Genomic DNA, 27,663 nt, shown 5'->3' with positions numbered 1-27,663 from the left:
TTGGTAAAGGAGATTTAGGAAGCTGAATTGATACGTGCAGATATAAAGCCAGTGATTGGTCTCTCTTGACTCTGTGCTTACTTTTTCACTGTGAACATTTTCTCATTAGGTTTAAGAAATACAAGCAAGCTGGGAGCCATTCCAATTCTTTCCGCTTATCCAATGGCCGCACTGAGGATGTGGGTAAGGCACCCCTTGACGACATGGGGAACCTTCCTGGAGAAGAAAATCAAGAAAGTAGGGATTTTCCCATCTTATAAGGGGTAGGGGGAAGACTTGAAGAAAGCAGTCCTAGTTCTTGGAGGCGTGGTGCATGAGGTAAATCCCCAATCTGGTCTCCAGAGCACCTGACCAACCTCCCTGCTTGCATACTGCAGAACCCCAGAGCGTGCCACTCCTGGCCAGGTCCCCAAGCACCAACAGGAAGTATCCACCCCTGCCTGTGGACAAGCTGGAAGAGGAGATTAACCGGAGAATGGCTGATGACAATAAGCTCTTCAGAGAGGAATTCAATGTGAGTTCTTTGCTGAGGCTGGTGTGTCAGCAGGGAGGAAGGCTGACCGAAGGTCAGGCCTTTTGGGTCATGGGGTAGAAAACAGGTTTCTAATGGGTTAAGAGGTGAGAAATTTTCTACCAGGTTCATCTGACTCCTTTCCTATGTGATCATAGACAGGAAATGAAATAAGATTTGCCTTACCTCTCTCATCTACCCATCCATCCATCCATTCATCATCGCATCTGTTACTTTGTTTAATAAATATTTATCAAGCATCTAATATGTGCTAGGTGCCAGGGATTTGCTGGGGAGCAAAAACAGATCCATTCCCTACATTCAGGGATCTTGCTGCCTGGTAGGGAAATCCCCATAAACAAGGACAAAAATAACTAAGTTCAGATAGCAATATAGGACATGAAGGACTGGTGCATAGTTATAGGAGTCTATATTAAGAGGTGGCCTTTTAGAGTCTGAAACGGGACCCATGGGGCGCCTGGGTGGCTCAGTCATTAAGCGTCTGCCTTCAGCTCAGGGCCTGATCCCAGGGTCCTGGGATCGAGCCCCGCATCGGGCTCCCTGCTCTGCTGAGAGCCTGCTTCTTCCTCTCCCACTCCCCCTACTTGTGTTCCCTCTCTCGCTGGCTGTCTCTCTCTCTGTCAAATAAATAAAATCTTTAAATAAAAAAAAAAAAAAGAAAGAAAGAAAGAAAAGAAACAGGGGTCCCAGAGTGTCTTAAGTAACAGACAGTAGGAGTAAATCAGTATAGAAATGAGGACCATGGAAGACTACCAAGCACAGGCTTCGTGTGGGGTATATTTTTTGTTGTTTTTTTATAACTCTGTTAAGGAAGCTGAACACATTTGTGGATCTACCAGTTGGTGTGACCAGCCCATCAGTTCTGATCCCAGTTCAGAACTTCCTTGAAGAAATTATGTTTTAATTGAGACCTAATCATAGGCAAGGGCATTAAGAAAGGAGAGTGGGGAATGTTCCAGGCACTGGAAATAGCAGGAGCCAAACTACCACTAGTGAGGGCAGGTGAGAGAAGAGCACATTCAAAAAATAAAGAAGGGCTGTGTGTGGCTTAAGGGCAAAGGGTAGGGGAGGTGGCAAGAGAGGAAACTGTGGAAGAAGACTGGGCCAGACAGTAAATGTTATGGATTATCACGAGTGAAGTGAAAAGCCATGGACCAACCAGATTCATATTTTGGAAAAAATATCTCTGGCTGCTAAATAGAGAAGATCCCATGGGGAGACCAGAGTAGATGCAGGGAGTACAGTTAGGGGCTGTAACAGTTCTTTAAGAGCAGGGGTGCTGATAGGTTGATGTAAGGTGGTAATGATTGGGGGGGAGGGGGTGGACATAGAGGAACAGTTCCAGAGTTGGCTAATTCATCAACTTGGGCATTATTAAACTCTCAGTTTCCTTTACATCTCCCACTCAGCTGTGTGTCAACTTTGCCTCTTAGGCTGGCTCCCCTCTTGTTGCCAAAATGGCTTCCCCAGTTCTAAGTGCCACATGGAGGTGTAACAAGGTCCAGTGGGAAAAGGATGACTATTTCTTCCTGTGTGTTCCTTTATCAGCAAGGAAAACTTTCCCAAGAGTTTCTGAAGACTTCCCTTGTTGCATGCTCCTTCTTAAATCAGTCCAAGCAAGAGAAAAATAGGCTTACTGCAACTGACTCAGATCAATCCAGATTATTCCTGTATCATATAGGGGATAGGCAGACAACCCCACAGAATGGGAGCCATAGTAGCAAGGAGGAAGGGAGGAATAGTTATTGGGTAGGTGCGTCACCCCTCGTATCTGTTTCATCACTGAAGGGCTTAGGGGAGTGGAGAGTGATGTCATATTTGCACTCTGAGAAAATCACTAGCTACAAAGTGGAGAACAGATAGGCAGGAAACAAGAGCTAAAGTAGGAGACCATTTACTAGGCAAGAGTTAATGGAATAACTTGGACTCATTTTTTGGCTATTGGAAAAATGGCACCGTTTAATGCTCATGTTGACTGAGAACATTTATTTCATCTCCCCAAGATAATACCCCACCCTAATACCAGAGCTAGGGCCCCAATAGGCACTCTACTGTTTCATAATCTGTAGTGCCCACTGCTGCTGGGTAAAAGGGTATGTGACCCCATGGCCAGATTTCTTTTTCTGTGAAGTGAGTTGTTTGGAGGAATATTGCCTGAGGTAAAGCATTCCAGTAAATCCCTGGATGGAGGTGGTATTCCTACAGGCGTGGTAGGCAAATTGAAACAAATACTGTGGTGAGAGCCCATTGCCATGCTACCATGGCCACTATGTTCATGGGCTCATTGGGCCAGCACTGGGATAGTGAAGGAAAGGGCTGAGCAACATCTCCTGGGTTTTTAACAGTGAGTGCTGTCTGGTGAGCGTACACATGGAGCTTAAATATTTCCTGTCTTTCTTGTTCCAGTTATCCACCATCCAGGGATCGGCTTAGAGCCTGACCTCCAGTGAGGTAGTGTGATACCTTGCTTGAAGTTCTGTTTCCTGAAAGGATTTCTCTTTTATACTCATTCAGAGTCATCCCTTAAGTAGATTATCCCATAGCAGTCCACTTCTAGAGTGGGCCAGTATGTCTCACCGAGCCATTTGTGCACTAGGCTGGACTTTTTTCTTCCGTTAACTGCTAATATCATTGGGAAGTCACGTGTGTCTGTTGAAGGAGTGGCTATGTGGCAAGTGTTCTGTACACATCACTTCCATCTGGGAGTAGAATTCTGTTGGACATGTCCAGATTTGTGGCTTATGGAATCATGTGATACTTAGTTGATGATGGGCAGCTGAAGTCACTTGGATATCTGGTGACCCATGGTTGGGCATATGTCTCTACCAGAGCCCAGTGCTAAGCTAGAAACATGATCTTGCTGATAGGATCATGGTTTTGTCCCCAGATCCTAAAGTTTTTCATTGTGATTTTCCTGCTCAGACTTAAGCATTTAGGGCCCCACGAGATCAACCAGAACCTGTTTCTCTGTGGCCTGGGTTAACTGGAGAGCCTTCTCTTTTTAGATCACTTAATAAGTGAGTCAGAACAGGACACTGGCATGTGGTATATGCTGTCTTCAAAATCCAGAGTGGCTCAACAAACATCAGTCCTTCCGAAGGGATGGGGGGGAATGGACAAGGAACAGCAACATGTCTTTTATGCTGGAGGGGATATGCTGACATGCCACAGACCTTTGACTTTCAGAAAACTTGGCAGAAGTGGCAGACCACTGTATTTTTATGTCCAACATGTCCATCTACCATACATAAGTTCCTGCTCTTCAAGTCCTGTCAGCTTGATGTCATCAACGTAGTTGTCAGGGGGATGTCCTGTGAAACAGACAAAATCCTGATGAACCAGATCACATCAGAGAGATGTCAAGACGATTTATCACTGAGGCTGCTCCTGCCGTGAGAGTGGGAACTGCTTCATGTAGTCTTTGTGCGCCATAAAGGAAAAAATACAGCTGTTAATCAATAGCTATATTCCAGGTACCAGCAGTTAATGTTAATCTGTAGGAAAGGAGAGTGCATCTGGAAAAGCACCTGAAAATTGGCAGTTCTACATGACTCCTATATTATAATCCACTGACATCCTTAAACACTGTCTGTCTCTTACGCTAGTCTCTTGTAGCTTGCATGTGGGGAGGTGGTGATAGGAAGCACCAGAATAGCTAATACTAGTAGTTACTGAGCACTTGCTTCATACCATCACTAAACTCACACATGTAAATGTACTGTCTCATTATCCTGAAACTTGTAATCTTCTGTAGCACTTAGGACCTCTGTAACTCAGTTTAGCCTTTTGGTAAAGAGATTACCGCTCCAGCTTGCATTTGCTCTTGCGATTTTAATGGTCCTTCTTATCCATTGGGTTAAGAGACCAGTGTGAGTATTCCGTGGCGCTGGGTGGCTCAGTCATTAAGCGTCTGCCTTCGGCTCAGGGCATAATCCCAGCGTTCTGAGATCGAGCCCTGCATCAGGCTCCTCCACTGGCAGCCTCCTGCTTTCTCTCCCACTCCCCCTGCTTGTGTTCCCTCTCTCACTGCCTGTCTCTCTGTCTGTCAAATAAATAAATAAAATCTTTAAAAAAAAGAGAGAGACCAGTGTGAGTATTCTGCCACTTGCTGTGCATAGGTATTCCAACCATACATTGGAAAAATAGGTAGTTCCTAATGTAAGTGCAGTTTGGGCCAGAACTCTTTCCTTCACCTGGCCTGCGAAGGCTCCATTCTAACTAGCATAAAGTAGTGTCATTCTGGGTTTCCAAGGAATTAGGTAGCTCAAGGCCAGAACCTAGTAGATCCCCAAAGGTGTATTTTCCTTTATCCAGTGGTGTTATCATGGTAAATGGGTGTAGATTCTTAAGAGAAGATGAAGAGGAAGGTCATGGTATATGAGTGTTGATGTTATGTGAAGTTCTTCCTTACACATGCCTAGTATTGAAGGGTCCTGGGTCACGAACTGACCGTCGCTGGCAGTTGGATGCAAAGGGGCGCTTTCTGTAGCTTGGCAGTCTAGTCAGGCCCCCTTAATTCACCTGCGCTGGCTGTCTCCCATTTCTATTATTGGGAGCTTCACAATGACTTACCCACAACTAGAGATGTCTGAGCCCTGGTGACTATGGCCTCTGAGGCTCCTTCCATTCCAAGGAAGGATGAGAGTCCCATTTTGAAGCCAGTCCCTTCCACGAGCATCTCACTCTGGTGAAGACAGTCACGAAAGCACTTCTGAAAAATTCCAGTGCTTTCCTCACACGTGTGCCTCCTCTGGCAAGGCACGCATGGTGGATCCCATTGGGTCACAGTGAAGGTGTCAACAGGAAGGTTAAGCCTCCTGGAGCCCCAGTAGCACTGATATCCCCCACTTTGTGCTAGGGGCTTTCTGGCTTTTCATGGTTACCTAGCTGAATTTAGCATTCAGTCCAGGTTTCCACTGGCCAGCCTAGCCTGCTGTTTTGTGGCCAGTCTCCTGAGCTGTTACACTACGTGCAGAAGTTTAGTTAACCATACCATAACTAAAAATTGGGCCATATCCAAAAATGATGCTCTTCCCTCCTTGATCTAAGATCTCCAAAAGCTATATCAACTATTCCTACGATTTTTGATGGTCCAACTCAGAGAATTTCTGCAGTTTCCTCTAAGTATTAGCTCTTTGCTTTTCTTTTTGTTTATGTATTTTAATCTCCACATTGTGTTGTGCTTGCGTCCTGACTGTCCATGAGCAATGAGAGCTGAGTCGCTGGGCAGTTGTCTTCCTCATGAAAGCAGGGTGCAGTAGAGAGCATTCTGAGGAGTTTTAGCAGTTGGCTTTCTCCAACTCTGTTTCAGCACCATTGTCGTCTCACTTAAGGCCCTGGCTTTCACGTGAGCGGCCCAGGAAACGTGGGAATCCCACTGGCATTAACATTCAGCAGCCAGCAGGATGCTGAAATCTTAACATTTGGTTCAGCAAAATACACGGCAGAGTCAGAAAGGCCCCAGGTTTTGTGCTGTCTTTGGAGATAAACATTTGATGTTAGAGCTGGGCTTTTCCTTATTTACATTATCTGATATTGTCAGAATTACCCTACCCCTTGGTTTCAACATTACTCATCTCCTTTAATTGGGAGATACCACTATTTTCCCACCAGCTCAAACATACCGCTGGCGATTGCAGGCAGTAACTGAAATAACTGTTGTGCAGTTGTGAACTAGAGTGGCTTGCTCTTTCCCATTGTGAAACTGGTTAACAGTTCCTTCCCCATCATCTGAACCCAGTAACCAGGTTCACATCATGCATATTTCTCCCCGCAGTCTCCCAACCACAGCCCCTCTGTGATACAAAACTGCTAAGTCAGTTAAGGTCTTTTATTTAAAAATAAGAGAAGTCAACTCAAGCAAATTAAGAAAAAAACAAACAAAAACCCCAGGCCATCAATTGGGAAGACTCTGGGGAAGCTGAAAGAGTCAAAAGCTGAGGTAGACCACCAAACCTCGGGCAGAACTGGCCCTGTCCTGGTGTCTCTGGGGCCCTCCAGGGAAGCCTCTGTTCTTTCTTGGTTTCACAGTCCTGAGAATCGCTTTGGCACAGCGTGGCTCAGGTGCAGCAGTGCCTGCCCCCAGGCCCGTCAGGGAAGAGAGCAGCACTGAAGGTAAACACACCAGTGTGTGTCTGTCAGGATAACATACTTAGAATTGTGGGGGTGAGCAAAACACAAGATCTGGAAGGCACAGGGGAATACATTGGAAGATAATAAATACATTAAAATATTAAATATTCCTATGAAAAATGATGCCATAAAAAAGTGGCCAACTGAGCACCTGGGTGGCTCAGTTGGTTAAGTATCTGCCTTTGGTTCAGGTCATGATCTCATGGTCCTGGGATCAAGCCCCACGTCGGGCTCCCTGCTCAGTAGGGAGCCTGCTTTTCCCTCTCCCTCTTCCCCTCCCCACTTGTGCTTGCTTGCATGCTCTCTCTCTCTCAAATAAATAAAATATTAAAAAAAAAAAAAAGGTGGCCAACTGGGAGAAGCTTTTTGCCACAGGTAGAAAGAGAATTTTTCATAATCCATAAAGAGCTGCTACAGACCTGTGAGACAAAACTAAACATTGAAGTAGAAAAATTAATAGGACAAAAGCAAATGGTCTATAAACCTATGAAAAGCTCAACTTATATGGTAATCAAGGAGGTCTAGATTAAAACTAACCATTATTTTGGGCCTATTAGATTTGAAAATTTAAGAAGATTGGTATTTAGTATGGGCAGAGATCTGGGGTTACAGATACACCATTATGCACAGGCAAAGCACGTTTAAACGGGTAGAGCGTTGGAAGGATGACTTGGCAGTATCAATTGGATTTCAGATGTTTATACTGTCTGACCTCACTTCTGGGACTCTGACAGAAAACCAAATATATATTTGCACAAGGTTGTTCATTACAGCATTATTTATGTTAGCAAAGAAAGTAAAATGAAAACTAATATCCATCAAATAGCTGATTGGCTAAATGATTTCTTTCATCTGTTACAAAATTCTATACTATCATTAAAATAAATGTCTTAACCTAGATCTCTAAGTCATTGTTATGGGACAAAAGACATTGCAGAGGACTATACATGGTATAATCCCCCTTTTAAAAAACTACTTTTTTTTTTTTTTTGAAGATTTTATTTTTTTAAGTAATCTCTTCACCTAACATGGGGCTCGAATTCACAAGCCCAAGATTAAGAGTCGCATGCTCCACCAACTGAGCCAGCCAGGTGCCCCCAAAAGTACTTTTTTAAGTCTGGAAAAATACTGTAAGCTGTGAGCAGTGGCTTTCTACAAGGCGGGTAAAGCACATAAGAAACATGATAGGGAACTTTCACTTTTTCCTGAATTATTTGAATTTTATAATCATATTTTCATAACATTTTAAAAAGTGGTTTTTTAATATGGTAAGCGAAACTAATGGAGTGTATCTTTAGCATAATATCCACTGTACTTTAATGGATATATAGCATGTAGAATAAAGAATTGATGTCCCAGCCTGAGTGGTGCCAGGAGTCTCTTGATCAAGTCTCTACGAAAAGGAATGTCACTAAATGGGAAGTTGTTCTGGAGAAAAATTGGACCATAGAGGTGAACAGCTGAAGGAATAATAAGCATAAGACGTAACAGCTGTTTTCAGATATTTGACAGGCTAAAAGGACAGTGTGCAGCGTTTCGGTGAAGCCCCACCGTAGTCGAAAGTTCCAGGCGATGGCCTTTGTCTTAGTTATAAGCTGGAATTTTTTTATTGACCAGCTTTTGTCTTAGAAGCATTGAATTTATTTAAAAGAAACACTTTAAAAAGCCACCTATTGAGGTCCCTAAAGCATATTCAAGGTTTTAAAAAAAGGGCAAAATTTAGTTAGCTCCTGAGAGGAAGGGAATAGGTGACAAAGAGAGGGAAGAGTGGAGCCAGTGAGATGATCCAGACCTGTGCGTTGCAAAGATTTAACACCCTCCCTGCTGCAAGTCTGCGTCCTTGTAGAGACAGCTTAATTCTTGGACTTCCAGGTGGAGAAGCATGTGTGTGTAATCTGGTGACAGAATTGTGTGGCATCTGTGTGAGGTGGAGGTAAAATAGCCTCTACACTGATGAGTTGTCTCGAAATAAATGAATCAGAGCCGAAGGCCTATGGGAATCAGCAGGAACTGTGTCAGGGGCTTTGGACTCCAACAGTCCAGGGAATTGGGGGTTAAGGATTTCCAAGGGACAGAGAAGGCTCCAGCTGACCTCTGGGTTTTCCACTAGTCAGGACAAAGGAAATACAAAAGAAATGTGTATCTGGGTTTTGGGTCCTTCTAAACAGAACTTTCCAAGATGTGATGAACTGCCTTAAAAGGGATCCCCGTCATGGAAGAGTGCTCAGGCACTCGAGTGTCTCTCGAGTTAGAGTGTTTGCAGGGGGATTTGGATTTAGAAAAGAATGAGACCCAGCACTCTACTGGAGATCTTAGGCAGCACAATGAGGCAAGAGAAGAAATGAAGGGTATAAAGGATTGGAGAGGAAGAAACAAAATATGCATTTTTTCAGAGGCGAGTACTGTCCTTGGAGAAATCCAAATACTCATCAGGTATATTATTAGAATTAATAAGTTACTTTAGCAAAGTTGATAGATACAAAAACAAGATAAAAAAATTAATGCATTTCTATACATAAGCCACGATCAGAAAATCTAATAATAATTTTTAAAAGATGCCATTTACAATAGCATCCATAATGTTGAGTACTTAGGAATAAATTTAACAAAATATTTATAAAATCTTTGGAGAAAATTATAAAAAATATTTGAAGACATTAAAGAAAAATCTTAAACTAAGTGAAGAGCTAATAAGATCAGTGGATTAGAAGGCTCAATATTGTAAAGATGTCAATTCTCCCCAAACTGATATATAGATTCAATGCAATTCCAATAAAAATCCCAACAGGTTTTTTGTGGAACTTGACAAGCTGATTCTAAAATTTATATGGAGGAGAAAAGATTCAAGAATAGTCAAGACATTGCTGAAGAAGAAGAACAAGGTGAGGAGACCTGCCTTACCAGATATAAAGAATTATTATAAAATTAAGAAAGTTTTGTATTGTCACTGGGATAGATGGATTGACCATTGGAACAAAATAGCCCCAAAGCAGATTCTTGTGTGAGTGGAAACCTGTTTATGGCAGAATTGCCATGGCAGTTTTGGTGGGGGAAAGGATGGTCTTTACAATGAGTAGTGCTGGGACAGTTGGGTAACCCTATGGGAAGAAATGAAATTGAATTCTTGTTTCATACCAAACGAAAAATTGGTCGCAGTTGGTGTCGATAGTGAAATTTAAAAGACAAAACAATGAAACAGAGAGACAATAACGGAGGGAAATATGCTTATGATCTCACAGTAAAAAAGGATTTCTTAATATTTAAAATGTTGATAAAGGGAAAGATCAATCAACTTGGCTATATTATGATGCAAAACTTCTGTCCATAATTAAATACGACGAAATGAAAGGGCAGGCCACAAGCTTGGCAAAATATATTTGTAACACTTGTTCTGACAAAGGATGAATATCTAGAATATATAAAGAACTCCCACAGATCAATAAAATAAACAAGCAATCCAGTTGAAAAATAGGAGAAACACTTGACTAGGTACTTCACAGAAGAGGGAACCCTGTTGACTAGTAAAATATGGAAAGATGGTGAACTTCATTAATAATCAGAGAAATGTAGATTAAGCCTACATTTGATAAATTTAAAGTCTGACAGTAGCAAACGCTGGTGAAGATCCAGAACAACTGGAACACTTTATATTGCTGGTGGAAGTGTAAATTGGTACAACTATCTCGAAGAACAGTTAGTTTGGCCTTAGCTAGTAAGGTTAAAGATTCTCCTGCTTCAAACGCTCATACATGTGCATGAGGAAACAATGCAAATTAGCATTCGTGGCGGGGTCATTAACTGTAAACAACCCAAATATTCATCAGTAGTAGGATGGATAAATAAATGTTGGTATGGTCTCAAAACGGAGCGCTTCAGAGTAGTTGAAGGGAATGAGCTTTGGCTACCTGGTACGGCCTCAGTGAGTCTTCAGAATATAATGTTGGGCAAGAAAAAGAAGTCACCATTTGATTATGATCCCACTTTTATCAAAAAATAGACTGAACGAAGAACATATATTGTTTGAGAATATGAAATGTATGGGATACAGAGTGATATAACACAGAATTCCAAGTTTACTTCTGGGAGGGGAAAAGAGAGGATATGAAGAGAAAGGGCCCAAAGAGAACTTCTAAGTTAAATTGTGTGATGGATATCCTTCTTTTTTATAAATGTAAAAATTGAAAAACAATTTTTTAAAAACCTGACATTTAAAAAAAATAATTTCATACATAACCTTGTCCCCAGTAAAGACTTAAGCAAGGGATGAAATGGTCTTTGATGCCACCTAGTGTTTCTAGAGATTTTAGCATCTGGTAGCCTTCTGGGTCAGCTGCTTGTGCCTAGCTCTGTGAGCTAGGTTTTTCAGAGTAGAAACTAAAAGAGTAGGGTTCACCTTGTTTTCATCCCTGCCATAGGCTTTTCAGTCTGACCCTTTGCATGTAACACCAGGTTCTCTAGGGCAGGCCCTTTGTTTTCTCTTGCCAAACAATGACTCCTTTTTCTTCATGACTTTCCTTTTAGGGGTCTCAGCCTGGCTGAAAACCCTAGTTTTTCTTCATTGTGACTATGGGGAGCTAGGAATGCTTGTAGGACTATGAGATGTGGTCATTGTCATAACTGACCCCAGAGGACTATTTTCAAGAGTCTTGCTGTCACTGCTTCTACATCATTTTAGACAAGGGTGTATAGGGAAAATAATGCCTCTGGCTTAGTCCATGAGGGCATTAAAAACTTGTATCTCATCCTGTCCTGTACCACGGCGGAAACCTGTGGATACCTAGCTTGTCTGGAAGAAGGCAAACAAAAGGTGGACTGGGAAATTCCAGTCTTAAGTAAGGTCTCTGTTCTGTGCGTAAGAGTCCAGCCCGGGAAACTCTCTTTTTTCCCTTTATGTATTGGCAACATAGGGTCCAAGAAGTTGCCTCTCTCAGTAAAATGACATGCAGAACCGGCAGCATTTTAACTCCGAAAGGAAGCTCTCTTGAGTAACTGAAGGCAGACAGACTATGAGACCTTGACTCCTGTTAGGGTCTTCCACTTTAATTTCTCTGACCATGAGCTTGCTGGTTCCTAGGAAGTATATTTGCTTCCTTCTTAAAGCTTTTGCATCTATCTGGAAAAATAAGTTGCTTTTAGACTGGCATTTCTTTTGTTTAATGATATATTTTTTTGATTATCAAAGTTAGACACCTGAGAGTCATCCTTTATTCCTATCTCCTTCTCTCCCCAACCCATCGTCCCTTCATTCTATCTCTAATTCCAGAATGTATGTCCAATGCATCTTTCCTTATACCATCATCTTTCCATGTTCCTATTCTTGCCTTCCTCCTGGTCTCTTTTCCACATAGCAGCCAGAGTGATTCTTTAACATGTAAACTGGATTGCAGTTAAAAAAACCTTGAATGGTTTCCTTATGCACTTAAACTAAAATTCAAACTCCCTATTCAGGGACCTACATGGACTTGTATGATCTCACCTTGCCAAGCCCCTCTCGTCCACTTCCTCTTGCCATCCCCACCACCCACATTGTCTGTATAATACCCTCACTGACCTTTCAGTTAGCTCACACAGCCAGGCCTTCTCCTGCCTCTGGGTCATCATAGATGCTGGTCTCTGTGCCTAGAATACTAGTTTTCATATTCCTCCTTCCCCATAGAGACCTACCCTTAATCTAAATTTGAGTGTTTCTTAGGCTTTCTGATACTTTCTTAATAACATTCTGTTCTTCCATTGTATTTATCATGGTATGTAATTTATATGTTTTATTTGTTTAATAATGTCTTTTCACTCACAAGTTTGTATTGTCCTTGAGAACAAGAACTATGTATGCGATTGATTCACCACTGTTTGCTCTGTATTTATCCTGGTACCTAATAGGTACCTAATCTGTATCTATTGAAAAAACAAATGGAAAGTAATACATGAACCATAATTTACTTAACTGTTCCCCTACTGCTGAATACTAAGGTTGTTTTCAGTTTTGGGTCGTTCCAAACGACGATAAAGTAAATGTGAACAAAGATTTTTATTTCTTTAGGCTAGATTCTCAGAAAGTTGCTAGGTCAAAGTATGGGTATTTTTAAGGCTCATAAAACATATTTCCAAATCACTTGTCAGAAAGGTTGTCTAAGTTGGAATTTTGAACTATTTCCTCTTTTGCTTTCTTAATTTTGAATATATGGAACACATAAGAGGAAAGTGGTTTAAATAGTAACGCTTAGCTTCCCGCTTCTATAAAACTAATTTATTGAATGCTTATTCTGTGCTAGACTTGAGATTATGGTATTTACTTCCTATGTGGCAGATATTATTAACCCAGTTTTACAGATGAGGAAATGTGGTCCTAGAAAGTTTAACAGATTTTCTCAAGTTCATACAATCCAGACTATCTCATGTCAAACCATTTATTTTTACCCACACACTTCCCAGTGGTAGTTAATTTACATTTGCTCCAAAACTGTTGCACGGTCAATGTCACCTCACTCACATCCTCTGCTTCCTAACTGCTGCATCCAGGTGAATGTCCTCCCACCCACCTGCCCATCCTTGCTTCCTTGCCACATGATACTAGAAGCTGGGCTGTCATTCCCTTCAGGTCCCTAGAGAGGGCCTAACTCAGCTGACCATCCAGACCCCTCCTGTGTGGTTCACTCTGAGATGCTTCTCATCTTTGCATGTTGGTTAACATGGGGGTAAATGGCCCATCCCTTCAGTTATGTCCCCATTCTTGTTTACAGGGGTGGTCCATTTCGACCCAGCATTCTAACAGATCTCTAACCACACAGTAACCATATAAAGAGCATGCTGAGCTTATAGTAACAGTAAGGGCATTCCACCCCCTGGGGATTCTTGGTGTTAAACTCTAAGGAGCTTGCAGGCTATTTAGAAGAGAGCTGCACTCTCTGTGTTAGGCTGCAAGTGTTCACCTGGGCCCATCTTTGTCCCCCAAGTTAGGGTAGAGCTTGCTGTCAGGTCAGGGGATGGTGCAGCATTTTGCATGTTTGGTGTTTATTCCTCTTAGTAACCTCCTCTAATTTCTCTTAACCTTTTAGGCTCTCCCTGCTTGTCCTATCCAAGCCACCTGTGAAGCTGCCTCCAAGGAGGAAAACAAGGAAAAAAATCGATATGTAAACATCTTGCCTTGTGAGTGTTTGCAGAGTTTCCTGGCATAAAATCTGAAACTGTGTCTCTAGCCAGATTTTTTGAGGGTGGTAAGAATCTTGTGGTTGATCATAGGAGGGTTGGTAATAAGAGTAGGGTCAAGCCTTTGGGCTAGAAGAGCCTTTATGGTCACCCAGGTGCTCATAAAGTTCGATCAGAGAGCTCGACCAGGTTTTTGTGTGAGGCCTAAAGTTTCTAGGTCAAGAGGAGCAGTTTCACTGGGACCAGATAGGATGTGCATGGTTGTTACGTGGTTTTTTTGTAGTGCTTATGGCAAAGAAATCCTAATACAGAGTTCTCTGCATAACCCCCTCCCAGAGTTAATCATTGCTAATCAGTTGATTATAACCTCATAACAGATGTTTGTCTAAGCCAATGGTCTCCAGAATGAGATATGCTTAATCCAGTGGCATGTAACATAAAATGTTTGAACTTTGTTTTTTTAATTGTCTTTTCAACAAAAATTTATCCTTTAAAAAAATTTCTGGTGTATTTTTAGGTGCATAATGTATTAGAGACCACTATATGAGGCATTTATGGATACTTATGTCTTTTTATTCGTGTGTGAATATATGCATATTACATATATTTTAAAAATGTAATTGGTATTCTGATTACATTGCTCCGACTTTTTTCTTTTAACAGTGTATATTGACAGTTTATGTGTCAAGAAACAGAAATACTTTCCTTTTTATCAACTCCTTACTGTTCCATGTTGTGGATATATCTTAATTTATTTAACTAGGCCCTGAATGATGGCTGAGATGTGTCCAAAGTTTTACTGTTATAAGCAGTGTTGTGGTGACATCTTAATACACATAGGCACAGATGTCTCAACTGGCCTGGTCGTATCATTACTGAAACAATTTTTTTTTCCTAGATGATCACTCTAGAGTCCATCTGACACCAGTTGAAGGAGTTCCAGATTCTGATTACATCAATGCTTCATTCATCAATGTAAGGAACTAGAGCTTTTCTCATTGTTACCTTGAATGACCATTGGCTACCATCTACTGGCTCCTTCCCAGCTGCACATTAGAAGGAATATTTCTCATTTCAAATTTTGCCTGAGGAGTCTAAATATTTTAAGAGACCAAAAGAAAATTTTTTGAAGATTTTATTTATTTGACAGAGCACAAACAGAGGAGCGACAGGGAGAGGAAGAAGCAGGCTCCCTGCTGAGCAAGGAGCCCAGTGCAGGACTCAGTCCCAGGATCCTGGGATCATGACCTGAGCCGAAGGCAGACGCTTAACCCACTAAGCCACCCAGACGCCCCAAGACCGCAAATACTTTTTTGAAGATCAGATAGTTTCATATGTATTCTTATGTTTACCCTGTCGTCATTCCCAAAGATTTTCCATGCAAATCTAAATGTGTACTTTTCTGTAAGAGTCAGTGACTCCTTTTTGAGCTTATTCGGATAACTAAGAACAAAAGCAGGTCTCACCACCTTTAGTAAAAGTAAAGGTCAAGAATAGCTGACACCAGGTAAGTCTGGTTAGTTAGGTCTGCTATGAACCAAGGCCTGAGGGGAGAGCTAAAACTGGGAGATTTTTTTAGTGGTGATTGAGGGAATGTTTACAGAAATGGTCCGAGAGACTTGAGTATTTTTTTTTAGGCTGTGTGAGGAGCCAGTAAAGAGGGTTTGAAAAAGAGCACAAGTGAGCGCAAGCTAGCAGGAGCAAGCCTGAAGCGGGATGTGTGAAGAGAACACCCATAGATTTTGCACACCACGTTCACAGCAGCATTAATCAGAGTAGCCAAAAGGTGGAATCAACCCAAGTGTCCCTTCAGTGGATGAATGGATAAGTAAAATGTTGTACATGCATACAGTGGAGTATTACTCAGTCTCAAAAAAGAGAGGAAATCCTGATACCTGTTAGAACTTTGAAGACATGCTAAGTGAAATAAGGTCACCAAACAACTTTATTGAGGTGTAATTCACGTACCATAATTTTCACCCATTTAAAGCTTACAACTCTGTGGTTTTTAGTATATTCACAGATATGTACAGCCATCACTAGTCAACTTTAGAATATTTTCATAACCTCAAAGAAACTTGCACCTCTTACTTTTTTTTAAAAGGTTTTATTTATTTATTTGAGAGAGAGAGAGAGAGAGAGCACGAGCAGGGGAGGGGCAGAGAGGGACAAGCAGACCCACTGCTGAGTGCAGACCCTGACACAGGGGCTCCATCCCAGGACTCCGAGATCATGACCTGAGCCAAAGTCAGACGCTTAACCGACTGAGCCACCCAGGCGCCCCACCTCTTACTTTTAAAACATTTTGTTCACCCCAATAAGAACCTTACTGTCCATTTACAGTTAATCCCCATTTCTACCCTTGGCAACCACTTACCAAGCCCTTCTTGCACAAAGAGCTAAGATTATAAGGGAATCTTGAAGAGAAGTGGTACCCAGCACCGTGGAGTGATGGCAACAGGCGGGGGGGGAACGAGACCTGTGGTTTGGAGAACACAAAGGTCCAAAAGGAAACCTGACAGTGGCCACAAGACGTGATGAAACAGACAGTGGCACAGTTGGCAAGTGGGTTTCCAACCTGGAGTCTTAAGAGGGACCAATTTCCTCACTTGCCTCTGGATGTCTTAAGAGTAGAGTCTTCAGAAGTGAGAGGGACCAATTTCCTCACTTGCCTCTGGATGTCTTAAGAGTAGAGTCTTCAGAAGTGTTTTTATTTTTAACTGGTAGGAATGTAGCTACCACCTAGAGCTAGCCTAGGATTTGACTTTCAGAATCCAAAGACCTCTCAGGAACCAGGGAGCCACATTTTATCTTTCCCTTGATCATAACACAAGGAAGAGCAGATTTGCCTCATTGTAGTTATACCTTATTGGTTAAGCAGTGCTGCTGTATCCCAATGTCAGCGTGCATTCATAGAGGCATATGGCACACTCTTGGTTGGGACAGGAGGCACTTCAGGGCTGGGCCCTCCAACAGTGCTTTTAAACTGTTCATGGCCCACATGCTCCTGTGAGAAATTAGTGCCTTCTCGTGGAGCAGGGATAGGACATGACTTAACACATTCCAAGAGCGTCTCAGTTTTAATGACAAGTTTAGTTATAAACAAATTAAGCCTTTCTCAGTTTCCATCTTCTAATGATTAAAAATATTTGTAGAAATTTTAATTCCCCTTCTCAAGAAAAATTTTAACAAGGTTCTTGTTACCGACTTTAAATATGTTCATCTCTCGGGGCCTAAAGCTTTTTCCTTCTGTGCTAGGAAGCGACCCTGCCCTGCTTTTGTTTGAACTGGGAATAGGATGTGGCTTCTCAGACTCAGGCTCCTTCCTTTATCTGCCACTGCCTTGCAGACTTGTATTTCACGTCATCATCATGGGGTGACATGGTGTCCCCTCTGTGAGGCTGCCTCCTCCCTCATTGCCCATCTTATGGCTGTCTTCAAGCAGCAGAGGGTGATTTATAATCCTTAAATCAGGTGATTTTTCACTTACCTAGGACTTTTCAAGTGAACACTACATTTAAACAGGTCAAAAAGATGTATAACTAAAACAATAAAAACTGGAAAAGAGAGATACTGCCTGTTGTTAGTTTTTCCAAGGCTCCTTATCTATTAAGTGACATTCCCAGGTCCATTTGCTACTTGTCTTCCACTAGCTGTAATGGAGAACCCTGTTGTCTGACACTGCGAACTGTTCCACATACCCACAGGCTCTTCCCTGAAGGTTTTTGCACCTGGGTAAAGCATTATCAAGGAAATAATCCCTTAAAAGAGAAGAAAAGAACCCGTTTTCCTTCCTGATGTGGGCCCAGCTTCATCCCTGGAACACCACAGATGCTTCTGCCTTGGAGGGTTAACACTAAGACCTAGATTGTCAGCTTCTTTTTTTTTTTTTTTTTTTTAAGATTTTATTTATTTCACAGACAGCCAGCGAGAGAGGGAACACAAGCAGGGGGAGTGGGAGAGGAAGAAGCAGGCTCCCAGCGGAGGACCCTGATGTGGGGCTCGATCCCAGAACATTGGGATCACGCCCTGAGCTGAAGGCAGACGCTTAACGACTGAGCCACCCAGGCGCCCCTAGATTGTCAGCTTTTAAGAAAGCATCAGAAACAGGGTCTAGCCTAGGTGTTGGTATTTGGATGTTATACCAGTATTCATTAATAATTCACTTTGAGAAGACTACCTAGACATGTGATCTTTGTTATCTCTGATTCCTGGTATCCAAAGCTAATCCTTTGGAGATTTCTAGAATGGAAATCTTGTTAATTGCCTGGACCTTTTCACAAGGGAGGCTTTGTTAACTGATTGGGAGTCTAGAGAATTTCATTCCTATCCATTTTTGGTTCTCACTTTCTTTTTATCCCTCACTCCTCCCCCACCCTACCTTCAGGGCTACCAAGAAAAGAACAAATTCATTGCTGCTCAAGGTAAAGTAATGATAATTTTTTTTTTACTTTTGGGGTTAACCATGAGTTCATTAGTGGGTTTGGATATTTTTTTTTCTTCCAAATGCTAAATAGATTAATCAGAATGTAGTAACTTGTCTGTAATTACTGTCACCTGAAAGAAATACAGTCTGCTTGCACATTTATACCTAAGGGCCTCATCCTGATGACAGTATCCAGGGATCCTGTTAAAGTCCTTTTGTGTGTGTGTGCATAAAAAAGACTGGAGAAGGCTACGCGCGTGCGCGTGTACACACACACACACACACACTCTCTCTCTCTCTCTCTCTCTCTCTCTCTCTCTCTCTCCCTAATGAAGTCCTCTGTCTTGGGTCCTAATGGGAACCTTAGGTTCAAGCCAGGCTTCTCAGAGTTTGAATTTGGATTCAGTCTCCAGAGAGGGTTGGCCACCTCAGAGTCCAGGCTGGCTCATCTCCTCCCCCAGTTGTTGGACCTGAGCCTCCTCTATGATTCACAGAAAAGCAGTCTAGGAACCCTCAGAGCAGGGACCTTAGTGCCATTGCCTTATACGTGCTCTGCACACATTTCCATAGCCCCAAGTTTTAATAAGTGTCCTCCATCTTTGGGATCCTAGTAAAAATATCTTGATGTTTGCTGCACTGCAAAGTAATTGATGTTATTATGGTCCATCAAAGCCCGTTTATGTAGCCATTCAGCAAATGTTTATTGGCTACCTGTTATGTGCCAGGCACTGGCCTAAGTGATAGGGATGTATAGAGGAATAAAACAGGAGATGGTCCATGCCTTTTTGGGGCCCTTAGTTGGTAGAGGACAATTTACACCAAAATTAACAGAAGTTCTGGTAAGTGGCTATGCTGCTCAATACAATAGCCACTAGCCACTTTTTAAAAAATTAATTAAAATTTATTTAATTAAGTTAATTAACAAATTTATTAAATTAAATTATTTAAAATTCAGTTTCTCAGTCGTACTAGTCACATTTTAAGGCTTAATAGCTGCATGTGGCTAGAAACTACCATATTAGTGCAGATATGAAACATTTTCATCATTGCAGAAAGTTCTGTTGGACAAGTACCATGGCAGAGATAAAACAGAGATAGAGGTAAAATAAGGTGGCTGAGAAAAACCTTAGGTCCTTCTTGCCCTTACAGTCTCCCACTGGGGCCTGGCCATTGCCTAACCAGGCCCTGCTTTCTCTCACCATCTGTAGCCATCCATCAAGTCAGGTCTACCCTCTGAAGCCCAGCTCAGCAGCCACCTACTCAGTGATCATTCTAGCACCAACAGTCATGTGCAGTCTCCTCCTCTCTTTATTTGCCATGGGGCCTTGTTGATGCTAGAATATTTGTTGAAGTAAAGTCACCTATGATTTTCTGATGGACTTTTTCTCAGACTCCTAGCCTCTTGAACCTCTCCACAGTACTTCATACTCCTTGAAATTCTCCTCTGTTATTTCCTGACACTCAGTTCTCAATTTTTCTCACTTTTCTAAATATTACCTCTCTGGCTCTTATTCTTCTTTCTGCCTCTTAAATATAGTTTCTCCCCAAATCTGTGGATGACTACTTCCTTGAAACTCCATTCTTGTCTTTCATGGCACCATTTCTCAGTTCTGCTTCTCCATCTGCTCATCCTTAGTCTTCCTCCCAGGCTTTTTCTGTCTGAACTTGAATAATGCTGAAGATCTCCAGCGTTCTCTTTTTGACCGCTTCTTTTCTTCTCCTCTGTATTCTCTTTGAGAGACCTCATCTAATACCCACCTCTGTTTGACTGGCTACTGACTTTCTTGAACTTCTGAGCCATTTTTTCTTCCTTTTTTAAAAAATTTAATTTACTTTATTTATTTGAGAGAGAGAACACGAGAAGGGGGGTGGGGGCAGAGGAAGAGGGAGAAGCAGACTCCCTGCTGAGCAGAGAACCCAATGTGGGACTCCATCCCAGGACCCTGAGGGCATGACCTGAGCCAAAGGCAGATGTTTAACTGACTGAGCCACCCAGGTGCCCCTTCAAACAAATCTTCTACCCCACCACCTGGATACCTCCACAGACTCTTCAACATCAAAAACTAAAATATACCTTAGGGAGCCTGGCTGGCTCATTCGGTGGAGCATGACACTCTTGATCTCGGGGTTGTGAATTTGAGCCCCACGTTGGGTGTAGAGATTACTTAAAAATAAAATTAAAAAAAAAAAGAAATTGACTAAAATATGCCTCTCCTTCAGCCCCCTCAACTGCTTTTTTCCTGTATTCTTTGGCTATCACCATGAATGGAAGGCAGTTCATCTGATCAACCAAACCAGATTTGGGATCATCCAGATCTACCTGTTCCTTGCTCTGAATAGGAGTGGTCCTCTTATTTCTTTCTCCAAAATCTGTCTTCTCTGACACACTGCCTTATTCCCATCTTTTTCCCAGCTCTATTGTAGTAATCTGCTGATTGGTCCTCTAGGTCCTAGCCTTGCTCCTTGCATTTCTTCCACCAGAATGGCCTTTATTGATGCAAAACTCTTGTTAGGACTCATGAAAATCCTACGCGATTTTCCATTATGTATACAAAGCCTTCCTTAGCCTGGCCTCCATCCCTTTAGATTCAGGTACCTGTCTTTCCACCTCCATCTTCTGCCAGTCCATGTACCCTGCACTATAACCTCATTTTACTCCTCACAGTCCCCGGACATCTCATGCTCTTTCTTGCTGCTGTCCCCTGCACCTCTGCCTGGAGAATTTCTTCTCCCTATATCCCCTTTCTAAACTCCTGTCCATCTCATCTACCTTAATATATGGCTCAAATGTCACCACCTCCAGGAGATTTTTCCTAACCTTGCCAGGCAGTGGAACAGCTCTACCTCCATACATCTTGTTGGCATGTATCCACTCTGTCATTACTTGTTTTTCTTATTACTCTTTATTTTTACCAAAGGAAATAAAAAAGTTTAAGAGAGTCAAAAAGGTATTACAAGGCATATAAAAACAAAGTTCTCCCCCTCCTTCTTCTACCCTTTTTTTACTCTAGTGCAACCATTTTTATCTATTGATGACTTCTTAAGATAGGTGATAATTTATTTAATCGTCTTACAAACTCTCACACTCAAACAGACATGCATACACATGTCCCTTTTCCCCATTCTCCCAGTAGAGTTAAATCACAATTTAGAGCTAAGATAATATTACATACATTATTATTATTGTACTAATATTAATTACAACTGAAATATTATATGATGTTTTATACAGCTTTTGGTTTTCCTTTTTTCCAAGAGTTAATAATTACTTTTTTTTTTCCTGTTTAGTTTTTTATATACCTAGCACTGAATTTTTCCCCCCAGACTCTCCACTAGAAGTATATATTTCCTCTCAGTACCTTCAGAAACATGAGGTTTAATTTTTTTTAAGTTTAATTTTTTTACCTTGGAATTCCTCTAGAACCTTCTCTCCAGTTCCATTCTAGATTGGTTGCCCTCTAGCCTCTGTCAGAGTTACATCCTGAGCCTTTCCTTCCACCAACACCCAGGGAATTCCATTAGCCTCTGTTCTGTTAGAGCCCATGTCTTTCTCTTTGTTTGCTTCCTCGTTTTTGTTTAGAAATCTCAAGCTTTTTGGAAAAGGCTGGATGGTGGTAAATTTTAAATTCTAGCCTGAGCAAGTCACCTAGCATTTCTATGGCTAACAACACCTACCTTAGAGCATGATAGGAAGGAGTAAATGAGGTATAAAGCACTTAGCTCATTGGCTGGCCAATAACATAGGTATTTAGTGAGCAGTTATGATTTCTAATCCTCATCTATAATACCTTGGGAGACATTATTTGTGGTTCTCTTTGCATTTTGACAACCTCCCACCCCCAATTCACTTCCTAGTAAAATGCCTGACGCATACAGGGTGGATGGGAAATGTTCGCTTAGTAGGTGGGTGGATGGATAGATGGATTGGATATTTAGCTGAGAACATGTGGGCACAGGCTTCCAAAAGTCAGGAATGAATGTTCCCAATTTCCCAGCAGATTTCTTCCCCTTGGTGTGTGTTCTCCTCATCTTTGCTATTGGCTACTTTAGGACCAAAAGAAGAAACAGTGAATGATTTCTGGAGGATGATCTGGGAACAAAACACAGCCACCATTGTCATGGTGACCAACCTGAAGGAGAGAAAGGAGGTGAGTGAAGAAATTAGATGGATATGACCAGCAGAGGAACTCCTCTCTGAGCCTGGGCTGTCCATCCTTTGTGCATCCTCTGTGGCTCCTGTGCCATTCATTCATCCAGACAGAACCCAGGCCAGTGTGCTTACTAGACTTTCCTAGGGCCTGGAAGTCTCAGGTGGACCTCAGGGGTGCGCCTAGGGCACATTCCCCGTATCTGGTAGTCAGACAACTCACCCTGGTTTCAAGACAACCTGGAAGAATGATTTGGGCCATTTGCCAAGGAAAAGCTACAGAGGAGCTTTTTCCCCTGGCCTCTAATCCCTCATTCTCCTGGTTTCCTGTATATCCTCTGAGTCAGCAGAGGGAGCTGTATAAACTGAGAAGGTAATTTGAGGCCCTGGCCTGATCCTTGTGCAAGCAGCTTGCTGACTGACCGTTTTTTTGTGTGTGGCTGTGGCCACCAAGTCCATGCCTGGCCAGTCCCATCACTGTATCACAGCCAGAACCAGTACTGAGCTCTGGATCAAGCCCCAAAGAGGAACCCCCGTTCATGACAGTCTTTTCCCAAAGTGGCCCTTAAGTTACCTTGATCCCCACCCTGGGGTGTTGGATGTGTTAATCAGTAGTTCTGCAGTGCTTAGGAGGGATAGCACTAGGGCTGGGCTATAGTTCATTTCCTCCGACCTTACCTCTGACTCTTGGAAGCTGTTCAGGGCCCAGGGACCGGAGAAGGCATCATTCCCCCTTGGCAACCCCGTCAGCAGGTTGCTGGTTCCAGGGGATCAGACGGGCCTGTCCCTAGATCATAACCTGGGATATTGTGGAAGGGCACATTTTGTAGGTAAAGTAATTTACAATTTGCCCTGAACTGAGGGATCAGGGGTAGGAAAGAATGAGAAGTATAGGTCTGGGGCTATGTAAACGACAAGAGATACTGCTGAACAGGATGGAAGCTGAGAAACTTGAAAAAAAAAAAACAGTTTAAATAAGTCTGCAGTGACCAAGGTGAGAGAAGAGGCCTTCTCTGGGGGCTTCCTGGGGACTTCTGTCTGGGCTTTTGTGGTCCTTTCCTTCAGGTTCTTCATGTCTGCTGGGGGCGGGAGGTCTGAGGTCATCAGGGGATGCATGTCTGTTCCTTTCCAGTGTAAGTGCGCCCAGTACTGGCCAGACCAAGGCTGCTGGACCTATGGGAATATCCGTGTGTCAGTAGAGGATGTGACCGTCCTGGTGGACTACACGGTGCGAAAGTTCTGCATTCAGCAGGTACTGTCTCCTGCCTCCTTTCTCTGCTGACCACTAAGAGGGTGGAACAGACTGGGTCATTCCCCGCCTTACTCAGGGTGGTCAGGAATCACTGAATGTGAGGTCTGTTTGGACTCTGAGACCAGAGATCTGGGCTCTCAGGGAACTTTGTCAAAGCTAAGGGAGGAGCATTTTCATGACCAGGAGAAAAAAGTATTATTGAGATAGAGTTTGATCATCATAGGTATGAACCAAGTGCCTCGGGAGGTGGTACAATTTTCTGGGTACTTGACTTACCTCCTCTTACTCCAAAGAATCCTGACATCAAGGATGTAGTGGCCCCTGCTCTTGGTCCTCCAGAGTGACCCTGGAAGCTTGAGCTAAGGTTGTTGCCTTCAGCTGAGGGGCAGGGTGGTGCTGTGGAAAGGGGGCTTACCAAGAGTCAGGAGACCTGCATTTTAGTTCTGACCTTGCCATTAATTAGTTCTGAGACCTTGACCGGGTCACTTGTCTGAGTTTCACATTTCACATCTGTCAGCTGAGAATAATTGTAAGAGCCCTGCCTTATCCCATGGGGTTCCTTGGAAGAGATCTTCTCTCCATGGTTAACACTTCCTTGGATACACTCTTATTTCCCCATTGTCACTGACAACCACAGCTGGCCCTGGCTCCTAAGCCTCCCCTCCCCTGGCACTGCCCCGCCCCAGGTTATCAGAACCAACACACAGGATCTCCTCACTCCACAGGTGGGCGACGTCACCAACAGGAAGCCACAGCGCCTCATCACTCAGTTCCACTTTACCAGCTGGCCAGACTTTGGGGTGCCTTTCACCCCTATCGGCATGCTCAAGTTCCTCAAGAAGGTGAAAGCCTGTAACCCTCAGTATGCAGGGGCCATCGTGGTCCACTGCAGGTCAGTGTGGCTGACCCTTGGCTCCCCACTGATACCATAATCTGTTCCCATGGTCAGAGCAAAGGAAAGCACAGGGGCCCCGGCTGAGGAGAAGAGACTAACACAGAGCAGATGAGCTGTTAGGTCCCGGGGCAGCAGCCAGAGAGACTCCTCAAGTTTTGGTACTGGGTATAGAGCATTTGAGGAAAGAGGGAAGGGCAGTCCTCCAAGATCGGGGGTGGAGAGACCACTGCTGTGAAGCCAGAAAGCTAGATTGAGTGCTGGTTTGTGCGCTTGGAGCCTTCATACCTTTCTAAGTGTCAGGGTTCCCTGGTCCTGGTAACTAAAGGTACGGAGTCCGGGGTACAGTGGGGTTGTTGTCTCCACAAGTGTTCCAGCTATTCCCCATTCAGAATTAGAATGTAATGACCTGAAGAAGGAGTCCTGGCCTATGCTACCCCCTCCCTGTATGCTCCCACAAGACATGCTGGCCATCCCAGTAACACCCCTGCTCTCTGGCTGCAGTGCGGGTGTAGGGCGTACAGGTACCTTTGTTGTCATTGATGCCATGCTGGACATGATGCATACAGAGCGGAAGGTGGACGTGTATGGCTTTGTGAGCCGGATCCGGGCACAGCGCTGCCAGATGGTGCAAACAGACGTGAGTGCTTTGTGGGTAAGGTGAGGGTGGGGGCATTCCAGGATCAAAACATCTGGCCTCATGGATTACTCAGCCTCCTAGGTTATTGTAAACGATCATTAAGCCTTATAAATTATGTATTAAAAGAGACATGGAGCACAGAGGAGGTTGTACCTACGGGAGTTGGGAAGGCAGGTGTCATTTGCAGTAGACTGTAAGGATGAGAAACAGGTCCTGAGAGAAACATGCATGCAGGCAGGTGGGAGAACCAGTGCCCTCAGAGCTGTGATTCAGCTCAGCCATGTCCAAGAGCAGCGGGAGGATCAGCTCTGTGGTTGGGGCATGTGGTTCAAAGGGCACAGCACTGGGAGGGTGGCTGGCCCAGGTTTTGTGTGTCACCAGACTTTGACAACCCCTTCAGACTGTTAAATCTGTGCTGTCAGAATGAGCAGGAGTTATTTGTCCTTCTCTCCAGGCTTCCACTCTAGGAGGCTGCCAGAGTAGGACACTCCCTCCCAAGTTAAGCACCCTCGGCGGGATTCGTGCCTTTGAAGTCCTGACTCACTGAAGCAGGACAACAAGAGTGAATAGTTTTATACCTGCTAGGGTCTAAGGAGAAGTGGACTGGAGTGAATTGAGGGTGGGAGGGGGTCATTTGGCACCGCAGAGACCATGTCGTATGTAACTGGGAACTCGGGCATCGTGGCATTTCAGATGCAGTATGTCTTCATATACCAAGCCCTTCTGGAGCATTATCTCTATGGAGATACAGAACTAGAGGTGACCTCTCTAGAAACGCATCTGCAGAAAATTTACAACAAAATCCCAGGGACCAGCAACAATGGATTAGAGGAGGAGTTTAAGGTGAGTTGAAGCTGAGCTCCCTCTTTTGGACTGAAGGATCCATGTGCTCTGGGGAATATGAAATGCTTGGCTCTTAGAGATTTAGCAACAAATGGGGAATCCCCAAGTAAGATATGTGCATGGTTAAGCAGTCGGTTTCTGGCCCTTTATTCATAATCTAGTCGTTTTTAACCGTCCTGCACGTTAGAATTGCTTGGGTTGTGTTAGGAGAAAAGGGAAAACAAACAAGCAGACTGGCATTGGTATTTTTTTTAAGTCCCCCAGCCGACCCCACCCCCACCCCCACACAGGTGATTATGATGTACAGCAGCAGTAAACCTTTCCTTTAAGGACCAGACAGTAGATATTGTAGACTTTGCGGGCCGGACGGTCTCTGTTGCAGCTGCTTAGCATTGTTGCTGTCGCACAAGAGCAACCATAGTTGCTACACAAACAGATGGTCATGGCTGTGTTCCTGTACAAGTTCATTTATATGCAGCAGGCCAGATTGGGCCCGTGGACCATAGGTTGCTGACCTCTGCTGTATGCCATTAAGACAGTGGTTCTCAGCACACCTAAGGAGTATGTCACACTCTTGTCAGTGTAACTATTCCCAGAAGAAGAGATTCTGGGTTGCAGTGGGAAAGATTGCATCCCTTAAAGCAGTTCTTCTCAAAGTATAATGTGCACACGGATTACCGTAGGATCCTCTTAAGATGCAAGTTCTGGTTTGGCAGGGAGAAATAGAGTTAGGGCCTGAGAGTCTGCATTTCTACGCGGTGAAACTATTGCTGGTTTATGGTTTATACACTTTAAGTAGCAAAGATCTAAAAGGAGCCCCGGAATCAGGAGAAGGGAGCATGTGCATTTGAATAAGGCTTTCTAAAGAGTCCAAGACAGCCTCTGGAGTGGAGCAGCAGGGAGAGAGGAAAGGCAGGAGCAATATGCAGCCAGAGTAGCCTGAAGATGCAGGTCTGATAGGCATAATCTTGCCAAGTTACAGGGATCAGGAATGTTTCCCCTTTCCTTCCCAATTCAGAAGTTAACATCCATCAAAATCCAGAATGACAAGATGCGGACCGGAAACCTTCCAGCCAACATGAAGAAGAACCGAGTTTTACAGATCATTCCATGTAAGAGCCCTCTCCCCACTGCAAAGCCTTAGTGCCCCGTCCCTCCTTCCACTTCTCAGGTACTAATTCATGATCAGCTTGGAGACCAGAATTAGGGCATTGCCTCTTTTTTGCTCTTAGTTCTTTAGTGGCTTCTGGAAATGAAAAAAGCATGAAGTCCAAACGGTTTCTCCCTCCTGGACTAGGAACAGGCACGTTATTGCCCAGCTGGGATTATACCTACCCAGGGCCTGGGGGGGGGAGGAAAGATTGAAAGAGAGATAAGAGAGGACAGGTGATGTTGGGGAGCCACAGCTTCTGTCCTTCCTGCAGATGAATTCAACAGAGTGATCATTCCAGTGAAGAGGGGCGAGGAGAACACGGACTACGTGAATGCATCCTTCATTGATGTAAGTGGCGGCTGTGTCCCCAGAGTTCCCCACCCTCCATGGAGATTTGGCTGGACCTTGCAGTGCCACCCTCCCAGTGCTTGGGAGGTTTGTGCTTGTGTCAGTCATCAAATACAGAACCGATACCCAGTGTGCACACTAGTCTATCAGGCCCA

At 43.5% G+C, this 27,663-nt stretch overlaps 1 protein-coding gene across 4 annotated transcripts in view; it reads left to right on the top strand.

Annotated features, from left to right (window-relative positions):
- PTPRA (protein tyrosine phosphatase receptor type A) overlaps positions 1–27,663 on the top strand; it is a 150,947-nt gene that overhangs the window by 107,469 nt on the left and 15,815 nt on the right. For 3 of the 4 annotated variants that reach the window (XM_040638065.1, XM_040638064.1, XM_008703290.2), the window contains 12 exons: positions 110–183; positions 378–514; positions 13,717–13,807; positions 14,706–14,782; positions 18,195–18,231; positions 22,284–22,381; positions 23,513–23,632; positions 24,358–24,524; positions 25,029–25,164; positions 25,858–26,007; positions 27,026–27,119; positions 27,432–27,508. In XM_040638065.1, the coding sequence (XP_040493999.1) occupies positions 110–183; positions 378–514; positions 13,717–13,807; positions 14,706–14,782; positions 18,195–18,231; positions 22,284–22,381; positions 23,513–23,632; positions 24,358–24,524; positions 25,029–25,164; positions 25,858–26,007; positions 27,026–27,119; positions 27,432–27,508 (1,258 nt within the window). Of the gene's footprint in view, positions 1–109; positions 184–377; positions 515–9,528; positions 9,547–13,716; positions 13,808–14,705; positions 14,783–18,194; positions 18,232–22,283; positions 22,382–23,512; positions 23,633–24,357; positions 24,525–25,028; positions 25,165–25,857; positions 26,008–27,025; positions 27,120–27,431; positions 27,509–27,663 lie in introns of those variants that run through there. The other variant, XM_040638066.1, reaches the window with a different exon arrangement.

Source organism: Ursus maritimus, unplaced genomic scaffold (assembly GCF_017311325.1).
Source record: "Ursus maritimus isolate PB19 unplaced genomic scaffold, ASM1731132v1 scaffold_22, whole genome shotgun sequence".
In the NCBI taxonomy this organism is placed as follows: domain Eukaryota; kingdom Metazoa; phylum Chordata; class Mammalia; order Carnivora; family Ursidae; genus Ursus; species Ursus maritimus.
This window is presented reverse-complemented; position numbering and strand designations above follow the sequence as displayed.